Source organism: Cervus elaphus, chromosome X (assembly GCF_910594005.1).
Source record: "Cervus elaphus chromosome X, mCerEla1.1, whole genome shotgun sequence".
Classification (NCBI taxonomy): Eukaryota; Metazoa; Chordata; class Mammalia; order Artiodactyla; family Cervidae; genus Cervus; species Cervus elaphus.
In genome coordinates, this window is record NC_057848.1 from 41,591,885 (window position 1) to 41,604,112 (window position 12,228).

At 36.7% G+C, this 12,228-nt stretch overlaps 1 protein-coding gene across 2 annotated transcripts in view; it reads left to right on the forward strand.

Annotated features, from left to right (window-relative positions):
* Positions 1-12,228, forward strand: part of DOCK11 (dedicator of cytokinesis 11) — a 202,450-nt gene that overhangs the window by 123,054 nt on the left and 67,168 nt on the right. The window contains exons 30-33 of one of the 2 annotated variants that reach the window (XM_043895989.1): positions 2,295-2,406; positions 2,924-2,962; positions 4,847-5,025; positions 11,990-12,106. In XM_043895989.1, the coding sequence (XP_043751924.1) occupies positions 2,295-2,406; positions 2,924-2,962; positions 4,847-5,025; positions 11,990-12,106 (447 nt within the window). The remainder of the gene's footprint in view (positions 1-2,294; positions 2,407-2,923; positions 2,963-4,846; positions 5,026-11,989; positions 12,107-12,228) is intronic. The other variant, XM_043895990.1, reaches the window with a different exon arrangement.

Consider the following 12,228-nt stretch of genomic DNA (forward strand, 5'->3'; position numbering starts at 1 on the left):
CTGAAGAAGTCACAAATAAATGGAAATATTCCATATTCTTGGATTGGATGAATTAATATTGTTAAAATGCTCGTACTACCCAAAGAGGTTTACAGATTCAGTGTATTCCCTATCAAAATTCCAGTGGCATATTTCACAGAACTATTAATAGAACAAATAATTCTAAAATTGGTATGAAACCACAAAAGATGCTGAATGGCCAAAAATAGGAAGAACAAAACTAGAGGTTTCATGCTCACTGATTTCAAGCTATACTAAAGATATATTAATCAAGACAGCATGGTACTGGCATAAAAACGGATACACAGATCAACAGAACAAAACTGAGAACCCAGAGATAGACCTACACATATGCATGTGCTAAGTCGCTCACTCGTGTCTGACTCTTTGCAACCCCATGGACTGCATCCCCCCAGGCTCCTCTGTCCATGGGCATTCCCCAGGCAAGGATACTAGAGTGGGTTGCCATGCCCTTCTCCAGAGGATCTTTCCAACCCAGGGATTGAACCCAGGTCTCCTGCATTGCAGGCAGATTTTTTACCATCTGAGCCACCAGGAAAGCCATACCCACACATACACAACAAAGGAGCAAAGAACATACAATGGAGGAAAAGTCTCTTCAATAAATGACATTGGGAAAACTGGACAGCCACATGCAAAAGAATGAAACTACACCATTATATTACATCCTAAAGAAAAATTTACTCAAAATGCAGTAAAGACTTGAATGTAAGACCTGAAATCATAAAATTTCTACAAGAAAATGTAGGTAACAGCCTCACTGACATCCATCTTAGAGGTGCTTTTGTGGATCTGACTCCAAAGGCAAGGGAAATAAAAGCAAAAATAAGCAAATGGGACTACATCAAACCAAAAAACTTCCACACAGTGATGGAAATCATCAAAAGGAAAGGGCAACCTACTGAATAGGAGAAGATATTTGCAAATCATATATCCATCATGGAGTAATACAACTCAACAACAAAGACCACCTGATTTAAAAATGGGAAGAAGATCTGAATAGACATTTTTCTAAAGAAGACATAAAGATGGCCAACAGCACTTGGAAAGATGTTCAACATCACTGATCATTAGGGAAATGCAAATCAAAATGCTATCTCACAATGAGATAGCACCTCACAAACTGTTAGAGTAGCTATTATTGAAAAGAAGAAAGAAATGTTGGTTGGAGAGGATGTGGAAAAATTGGAACCCTTGTACACTGTGGGGCTGTTAATTGGCACAGCCACAATGTAAAACAGTATGGAGATTCCTGAAAAATTAAGAATAGAACTACCGTATGACCCAACTTTCCCACTTCTGGGTATCTATTCAAAGAACATGAAAACACTAATTCAAAATTATATGCACCCCTATGTTTATTTTACTGTGGCATTATTTATAGTAGCCAAGATATGGAAGTAGCCTAAATGTCCATCAGTGGATATATGTATAACAGAATACTACTCAGATGTAAAAAGACTGGAATCCTGCTATTTTACAATGTGGACAGACCTTAAAGGTATTATGCTAAGTGAAATAACTCAGACAAATACCATATGATTTCACTCATATGTGGAGTCTAAAAAAAGAAGTGAATGAAAAAATAAAAAACAAACTCATAGATACCGAGAACAGATTAGTGGTTACCAGAAGGGAAGAGTCTGGGGGTGGGGGGGTGGGCACAATGGTGAAGGAGGTGTGAACTGTTCCGTGATGATGGATGGTGACTAGGCTTGTGGTGGTGATCACGTTGTACTGTGTACAGATGTCAAATTATGATGTTGTGTATCTGAAACTTATATAATTAAAAAAAAATCCAATTTCCCAATTGCCTGCCAATGACCAACCTTACAAGCAGGCCTTTTTAAGGAGAGCAGTCTTGAGCCTGCAATGTTGACTCTCTACTGCACAGGTCACATTTCAAGGTATACCTAAAATACTAAACACTTCTGTTTTGAAAATTAATGCTCTGTGTTTAATTATTTTAGAATATGTGTGCTCAGTTGCTCAGTCATGTCCATCTTTTTGCTATCCTATGAACTATAGCCCACCAGGCTCCTCTGTCCATGGGATTCTCCAGACAAGAATACTGGAGTGGGTTGCCATTTCCTCCTCCAGGGGATCTTCCCAATCCAGGGATCGAACCCATGTCTCTTGTGTCTCCTGCATTGGCAGGCAGGTTCTTTACCACTAGTGCCACCTGGGAAGCCCATTAAAATGTAATATTTTAAATTATTAAAATAGTAAATGCCTACTATATAGGAGTTTATGTATAATTTCTTTGTGCTTAGGTTCTGGCTGAATACAAGTTTGAATTTCTGCAAACAATTTGCAATCATGAACATTACATTCCTCTGAATTTGCCAATGGCTTTTGCCAAACCTAAACTTCAGCGAGTTCAAGGTATGTATTTGTGTTTTTCATCTTTTGGAATTGTGTTTTCTTTTTTTTTTTTTTTTTGCTAGTGCTAGTATAGTATAATATTTTCTAGTTAAACCAGTGATTCTGGAGGTAATCTCAGAATTGTTGCTATCTGAAGAACATTAACAGTTCGTTAATGGTACTCTGCATTTCCTTCATAGTGTCAGTGGTTTTATTCATAGTGTGAAGAGATTCAGTGTGTTACATAGATTGCTGCTTAAGCACAGACATCAGATACTAATAAAATTGCTCTCTGTAGTACTATTTGGATTCTTAGATGAGACTGAATTTTGAAAAAGACATATAAATGCATTTCTGCTTAATGGAGCCTCAACAGAGAATTATAAAAGCAGAATAAAATAGTTATATGTATGTATTAAATTTATGAAATGCCTTCAATTATCTCCATTGCTAGTTTTATTGAATGCTTTGTTGTGTAGCACTATTCTTATGTTACTATGTTTTTTATTTGTCCCTTTTCTTTTCATATATTAATTAGATTTTTTTTCATTTGCGGTGGACCGTTTGACTTCAGTAGGTAGGTTTAACTCGGTTCACTCTAAAGTAGTTTGCTGTTTTTAAAAACAATTGATTTCATGAATGGCTAAGATGGATGGGGGCCTTGTTTGCTTTTCAAATCCTCCCTAGCCAAGATGAGGCTTTGTTTAATGCATCCAGAAAAGCTAGGAGGCAGTGTATTTGATAACTCTGAAAACCAGCTTGAGTAATACTCCAGTGTAAACATGCACACTATTGATACTATGTAGAAAATAGATAACTAATGAGAACCTCAGGGAACACTGCTCAGTGCTCTGTGGTGACCTAAATGGGAAGGAAATACAAAACAGGGGCTCTATGTATACCTATAGCTGATTCACTTTGGTGTACAGCAGAAACTAACACAATGTTGTAAAGCAACCTATGCTCCAATAAAATTATTTTTTTGAAAAAAGGAAAAAAATAAGCTTCAATATTGATTGCTAGAAGCATCAACTTTAAAACACCATCCTCAGAAAACATGTTTTGGCCCACACCAGCTTGGGGACTGATGAGTATCTTTTTTTTTAAGTGTATGTCATCTCTCCCAAGCTCACCTCCCTTCTCTCTGACCCTGTTTAATGACTTCTTGGCCACAGTTTTTAAGGTGTGGATGAAACTACCTTATTGGTTTTATTCAAATCCCTCAAGTGAAAAAAACCTTACTGCCATTGTACAGTCGACCCAGATAAGACAACCTGAGTTAGTCTGTACTGACCCTTGTGCATAGAAAGTGATTGTGATTCACAAAAGACTATGACCAATGGCTGAAAGAACATCAGCTGTCTTGGTCTCTTGGGGAGTAAAGGCCACTGCTGAGCAGTGGTTTTAGTGATTGAATGGCTGCCAGTGAAAATGGAGAAAAATAGTTAAAAACCCGACCACTCCTATTCAACCATTCCCTTATTATAATAGAGTCTGAGCATGTATAGCTCAGATACTTCCCCCATCATTTATTGATAGCTTGAGGAATTCAGGGAAAGGAAGGGGTGAGGATTTAGGATTAAATCTGATTTAGCATTTATTAAATCCTAGTTGAATATATAGCATCCTGTTAAGTTTTAAAGAGACTAGAAAAGAAACAGAAAACATATCCTTCAGCTTTGTGGCCTCACTAAAATTAAAGGGTAGGGGAAAGGAAATAAAGATAGCAGAAGTTTCCTGTAGAAATGATTGTACTTGGTCACAATTCCTTCTGAGTAGTTATAAGGCAAGTCCCAACCAGGATATTAGCAGCTGGGATTTAAAGTGGATGGAGGATCTAAGAGGAAGTGAAGAAAATAGCTGGAAATGGTAATTTTATGAAATAAAAGATTTGTGTTTGCATAATGAATTTGAGTGAGATGAGGATGTTTTTCTTACCATTCTTGTACCCCATTGTATTGGGGCCAATATGTAACATTTAGTAAAACATTTGATAGTTTATACTGTTAAAACGATACAATTGTCTAGTTTCTCTTTCTGCTTCACAAATATAAACAGATGAGTGAATCAAGTGTTGTTTAGAATTACTCCATTTTTAAGGTGTAACTAAATCTCTTCAGATACGAAGAAATGTGTTAAAACATTGCCAAATCTAGTATTCTTTCATTCTAGGTTTTATCCTAAGATTTGAAAAGCATCTAGAAAAAAAAAGAATTCTAGGAACTACTTTACCAACTGAAATTGTCATTAAGGCTATCATCTGGCCCCAATGATGAGTGCTTGTATCTTGTAAAATTTTGCATGCTTATTCTATATGATAAAAGAATTGTTCATATTTGTTTATAATAAAAATATAGCTCTTGCTAGCATGATCACATATTACTAAGTAATATAATACTTTAATGTTAAAGTGATTTTTGAATATTTTTATAAATGAGTTTTAAATTTCATTGTACTGCAGATTCAAATCTTGAATACAGTTTATCAGATGAGTATTGCAAGCATCACTTCTTGGTTGGTCTGCTTCTGAGGGAAACCTCCATTGCTCTTCAAGACAATTATGAGATCAGATATACAGCTATCTCTGTCATAAAGAATCTTTTGATAAAACATGCATTTGACACTAGATACCAGCACAAGGTAAGGATGTTTGTATCATCACCAGTATCACATTAGCTAGTTTCTATAAGATTTTACATTGAAAATGAAGTTTTCTGTAAGAAACATAACATGAGCATTGAGTAATTTATTTTTACAAATAATGTATTGTTTCTGTTTCAAATGATTATTGTTGTTTAGTCACTAAGTTGCCAGGCTCCTGTCTGTGGGATTTCCCAGGCAAAAATACTGGAGTGAGTTGCCATTTCTTTCTCCAGGGGCTCTTCCCCACCCAGAGATTGAACCCACGTCTTCTGCATTGGCAGGCAGATTCTTTACTGCAGAACCATCAGGAAAGCCCTTAGGTTTTAAAAATACTGTTCAGTTAACTGTTGAAGAAAAACATTGGGTTTTCAAATCATGTCTAAAGAACGACATAACTCCTTCATGATTTGTTACATAAGCTGATTAGAATTTTTAAAAAACATGTTTATAACCCTGTGCATACTTTTAAATACCCGTATATCCTTAAATATATCTCCCTAAATTTGTTATTATTGATTAATAATAAGACATATTAAATATGTCAAATATAAAATACATAATATGAAGTTTATCTTCTTACTGAAAAAATATGCATGGCTATAAATCTTATATATACTACACAGTGTCTACATGTAAAGCCACAGCTGTAGCCACTATTTGCTACACCTTTAACATATATGAGGATAAAGGGTATATTCAAGTCTTATTAAACCCTATGGGTTACAAAAATAGATGGCAAATTGTATTGAATTTAGAATAACCTAACTTACTTACAAAGGCAAAATGGTTGTCTGAGGAGGCCTTACAAATAGCTATGAAAAGAAAAGAAGTGAAAAGCAAAGGAGAACAGGAAAGATATACCCATTTGAATGCAGAGTTCCAAAGAATAGAAAGGAGAGATGAGAAAGCCTTACTCAGCGATCAGTGCAAAGAAATAGAGGAAAACAATAGAATGGAAAGACTAGAGATCTCTTCAAGAAAATTAGAGATCCCAAGGGAACATTTCATGCAAAGATGGGCTCAATAAAGGACAGAAATGGTATGGACCTAACAGAAGCAGAAGATATTAAGAAGAGGTGGCAAGAATACACAGAAGAACTGTACAAAAAAAGATCTTCATGACCCAGATAATCAAAATGGTGTGATCACTCACCTAGAACCAGACATCCTGGAATGAGAAGTCAAGTGGGCCTTAGGAAGCATCACTAAGAACGAAGCTAGTGGATGTGATGGAATTCCAGCTGAGCTATTTCAAATCCTGAAAGATGATGCTGTGAAAGTGCTGCACTCAATATGCCAGCAAACTTGGAAAACTCGGCAGTGGCCACAGGACTGGAGAAGGTCAGTTTTCATTCCAACCCCAAAGAAAGGCAATGCCAAAGAATGCTCAAACGATCGCACCATTGCACTCATCTCACATGCTAGCAAAGTAATGCTCAATATTCTCCAAGCCAGGCTTCAACAGTACATGAACCGTGAACTTCCAGATGTTCAAGCTGGATTTAGAAAAAGCAGAGGAACCAGAGATCAAATTGCAAACATCCCTTGGATCATCAAAAAAGCAAGAGAGTTCCAGAAAAACATCTATTTCTTCTTTATTGACTATGCCAAAGCCTTTGACTGTGTGGATCACAATAAACTGTGGAAAATTCTGAAAGAGATGGGAATACCAGACCACCTGACCTGCCTCCTGAGAAATCTGTATGCAGGTCAGGAAGCAACAGTTAGAACTGGACATGGAACAACAGACCAGTTCCAGATAGGAAAAGGAGTACATCAAGGCTGTATATTGCCACCCTGCTTATTTAACTTACATGCAGAGTCCAGCAGAGAAATGCTGGACTGGATGAAGCACAAGCTAGAAGCAAGATTGCCGGGAGAAATATCAATAACCTCAGATACACAGATGACACCACAGTTATGGCAGAAAATGAAGAGGAACTAAAGAGCCTCTTGATGAAAGTGAAAGAGGAGAGTGATAAAGTTGGCTTAAAACTCAACATTTAGAAAACTAAGATTGTGGCATCTGGTCCCATCACTTAATGGCAAATAGATGGGGAAACAGTGGAAACAGTGGCTGACTTTAGGTTTTGGGGCTCCAAAATCACTGCAGATGGTGATTGCAGCCATGAAATTATTAGACGCTTGCTCCTTGGAAGGAAAGTTATGACCAACCTAGACAGCTTATTAAAAAGCAGAGACATTACTTTGCCAACAAAGGTCCTTCTGGTCAAGGGTATGGTTTTTCCAGTAGTAATGTATGGATGTGAGAGTTGGATTATAAAGAAAGCTGAGTGCCGAAGAATAGATGCTTTTGAACTCTGCTGTTGCAGAAGACTCTTGAGAGTCCCTTGGACTGCAAGGAGATCCAACCAGTCCATCCTAAAGGAAATCAGTCCTGAGTGCTCATTGGAAGGACTGATGCTGAAGCTGAAAGTCCAATACTTTGGCCACCTGATGCCAAGAACTGACTCATTTGTGAAGACCCTGATGCTGGGAAAGATTGAAGGTGGGAGGAGAAGAGGACGACAGAGGATGAGATGGTTGGATGGCATCACCGACTCGATGGACATGAGTTTGAGTAAACTCTGGGAGTTGGTGATGGACAAGGAGGCCTGCCGTGCTGCGGTTCATGGGGTTACAAAGAGTCGGACACGACTGAGTGACTGAACTGACTGACTGAAGTTACTTACTTGGTACTAGATGGCTCAAGGTAATATCATATTGTTTCATAATAATTTGTTCCTTTGTTTTTACATTCAAATTTAAATAAAGTCATCATGTCATTTATTTTGTGATTACTTTGGAAAGCTGACTTGGAGATGGATTTTATTCTTTTCTTATAGTATTCCCATTTGTCCTTAAAAAAAAAAAAAAAGGAATAAGCCTACCAGCTATATCCAATTGTATTTCTTTAATTACAAAGATTTGTTTTACTTGCAAATTTTGCCAGTTTTTTTTCATGTAATTCTAGCCTAAACTAGATTTAAATGCCTTAGCTTTAAGATGTTATGTACTGTGGTTTGCATTGTTTTTTCACATTATAATAACATACTCATATTTAGTGTGGTCTGCTCTATTATGTATCGCTTTGTTTTTTGTGAATGTTGGTGTTGACTTAACATAAATTAACCAGTATAATGTATCAAATGAAAGGATATCTTAAAGTCTTCCATTCCAACCGAGCTTTGTCAAATCTTTAAAAGTGCCAGTTACCAATGGAGTCTGTTTTTGCCTACTAGTAGTGGGGAAAAGGGTCTTATGCAATGTGAAGGAAAATGTCTTTAGCTGTGATTTCAAAAAATTTGTGGGTAAAGTACAAAATGAACTTCCTGTTCTTGAAGCAGGAAGTTGTCTTTTTTCCCCTTGTGTCTTCAGAGGAAAGTGAAAGAAAATAGGATTTCACTAGTGTCTTACCTAGAGGTGGAATTTTAAATATTTTATGTCACATATTTGCACATTATTAACTTTTTAAAATCCTGAGAACAGTATATGTACACACATGTACACACATACCACTATTGTTATCTGTAAATAACACTGCCTGTTTGAGTATTTGATGTTTTATAGTTTCTAGCCTTACATTTTGGTCTTTAATCCATTTTGAGTTTAGTTTTTTATCTGGTGTTAGGAAGTGTTCTAATTTCATTCTTTTGCATGTAGCTGTCCAGTTTTTCCCAGCACCACTTATTGAATAGGCTGTCTTTTCTCCATTGTATATTCTTGCCTCCTTTGTCAAAGATAAGGTGCCCACAGATGCATGGGTTTTCTTTGAGGTTTTAGACTATGGGAAACATTGAAATACCCACCACATTACCCTTTCAGGGATTTCTAAAGCCCCTTCTTTGTTCAAAATCTTCTGACAGGTTTTAATTGAGTATAGGATTCTCCCCAATAAAACTTTGTTTCATGGACCTGCTCAACCAGAGCTTCAATTCCTTTCTCTGTTCGATCCAAAGAGCTCACAGGTGACCTGAGTAAGAGGTCATTTGTCAAATACATTCACTTAAAACATGTTCACCATTAAGAATGATGCCAAGGTGAGGGCAGAGAGGGGAGCTTTATACCCCCATAATTTCCGTCTGAATTCCCAAATAAAAATACAGTCAAGAAGAAATGCTTCCTGTGGAAAGGCTGCTTTGAGACTACTTGTCCTAGTATCCCACCCAGGCCTGCATTCCAACCATGTTGCCACTCCTCAGCCTTTCTTCTAATGACATTATGGAGATGTCACTGGTCCCTGTTACATGCTACTCTTAAACTGTTTTGGGAGCTCTCCTTATTTGCTACACATAGCATGAGATATCTTTCCTGCTCAGAACCAGAATGTTCAAAATCTAACATTTATTCTGGGGCCTATGTCAGTTCTTGTACTCACTGCAAATGGTACTGACAGCTGAAGAATTAGAATTTCTACTTGGACTGTCAGCTTTCTTTTCCCTTTTTTTAAAATAATAATCTACATACATGGTAAAAAAAAAAATGCCTCTCTCTCATTCCTTACCTCCATGCCTCAATTCTTCTCTCTAGAAGCAACTACTGTTTCTGTTTCTTATATAAATTTCTATTTTATTCATGCACAAGCCTATATATATATACACACACACACATATAAAATATAAACCATTATGTATTTTTATGTTTTCACTTAACAATATATTCTGAAGATTAGATCTGTATTTTTAAAAAATCTGCATAGTATGCTATTATATGAATCCATCTTATTTTGTTTATCTAACCTGTCTTCTGTTAATAGATTCTTAGATGGTTTTCTGTCTTTTGTGCAGACAAATTTTTGATGTGTTTGCCCTGACTGCATGTGTTTTACCTGTGTTCCTATTCACCTAAGAAGAGTGTAGTATCTCCTTCCCTAGTAATCACTCACTATCTGAACTGAAATGAAATCCCATCTAGAAGCTATAATATTAATAATCATAGCTAAAATTTATTGAGGACTCAGTATATGCCAGACACTATATTAAATATTAGCTCATATGAATTTATATTGCTGTTACTATCCTCATTTTAGTAAAGAGAAAGCTATGGTTAAGTGATTTGACCACAATCAAGCCACTAGTAACAGGAGGGCTGGAATTCATGTGTATCTAAAATTCAAAATCTGTGCTCCTAGACTATACTGCCTCTCAAATATTAAGTCAGTTCAATTCAGTTGCTCAGTCATGTCTGACTCTTTGTGACACCATGAACTGCAGCACGCCAGGCCTCCCTGTCCATCACCAACTCCTGGAGTTTACTCAAACTCATGTCCATTGAGTCAGTGATTCCATCTAACCATGTCATCCTCTGTCGTCCCTTTCTCCTCCTACCTTCAATCTTTCCCAGCATCAGGGTCTTCGCAAATGAGTCAGTTCTTGGCATCAGGTGGCCAAAGTATTGGACTTTCAGCTTCAGCATCAGTCCTTCCAATGAACACTCAGGACTGATTTCCTTTAGGATGGACTGGTTGGATCTCCTTGCCGTCCAAGGGACTTCTCCAACACCACAGTTCAAAGGCATCAGTTCTTTGGCGCTCAGCTTTCTTTATAATCCAACTCTCACATCCATACATGACTACTGGAAAAACCATAGTAGGACACTGGAAAATTAGAGAACTGCTGAAAAATGGTGATGATGATGGTAGAAACTCTTGAAACCAAAGTCATATGAAAAATAAAATAATAACAGCTATTTAGCTTTGTGAAGAGTGAATTAAGACAATTCGTGATGTGTCCCCAGATATTTAAAGGGTTGCTGTATAAAGTAGAAGTGGAGTTACTCTTTGTAGATCCAAAGGGCCGAACTATATCTAGCAGGTAGAACAGCTTAAGGACTTTTCTAACAGAACCTTTGAAAGTGCTGAAGTGTTTAAGAAGTTTAAAAACTAATCATCTGTCAAAGATGCAGGTGCAGGTTTCTCTTGTCTTGAGCAGGAAGTTGAACTAGATCAGTGGTTCTCAAACCTCTGTGCACAACCATCTAGGGAATATTCCTGGGACCCAGCCCAGACCTACTGAATCAGAATCTCTTAGTGATATAGACATTCTTGACTAGGGTTATATGTTAGAACATATATGTTATATATTAAGAATTCCTGAAATTCACAAGAGAAGTACAAATGGCCGATTAACATATGAAAAATTGTTCATTTTCAAGAATAAATGCAAATTAAAGTAACTAAGCGATACTTTAGGTCTGAATTCTGTTGGTTAACCATTGTACCCTAGATGCCTCATGTAAGTCTCCCAAAGTGCTGACATATGGAGGGCAGCTCATGTGCCATCACCACTATTTTTGCTGATTTGAATGATTATAAACATCTGACAAGGACTGTCTATAGCTGAGAAAAGCAGTACATAAATTAGTATAAGAGGTACCACATTAATTAAGACTACCAGTGTCCAGGTTTACTTGGATATTTACAAAGATATCGATCTCCCATGTTGTATAATTGATTTAGAGGGCCAAGATCACATTATTTTAATTGCAGCTTGACTCAAAGCAAAACTTATTTCTGGAAGGAATATTTTTTAACTTCTTCCATCTATTCATTCATTCAGTTAATGTGTAGTGACCATATCCTATGTGCCTAGGCACAGAGGATGAAGCAGTGAACAAGACAGACGTGATTCCTGCTTTTATCATACTCAGCCCTCACTGGAGTTAAAGGAGAGGACTAATATGATCTGCTTTATAAGTCAACTGCTATTTAAAAAAATAAACTTTTGTCTTTTATGTAGTGATGTTTGAGGGATGTGATTTGACTATATTGTATATAAATCCAAATACCAACAAAGTTCTCTGGTAATTAGTTTTGAGACTATGAGTATAAATAGACTCATGCTTCATTGATCGTTATGGATATTAGCTCACTTTTAGTCTTTAAACAGATAGATGGAGCCAACTTTATTTGTAATATATACATATTAAATAATCTATTAAACTTTTGATAATTATTTTGCAGAACCAACAAGCCAAAATAGCACAGTTGTACCTCCCATTTGTTGGACTGCTTTTGGAAAATATACAGCGATTAGCAGGTCGAGATACATTGTATTCTTGTGCCGCCATGCCTAATTCTGTAAGTAGTCATGTGTTTCTGTTGGCATTTTATCCTGTTTTATTGACTGCATTTGGAATTAGAGTCATATGCTGTATGGTCTCAATAGTTCACCTTTTACAACATTTTAAATGTATACTTTG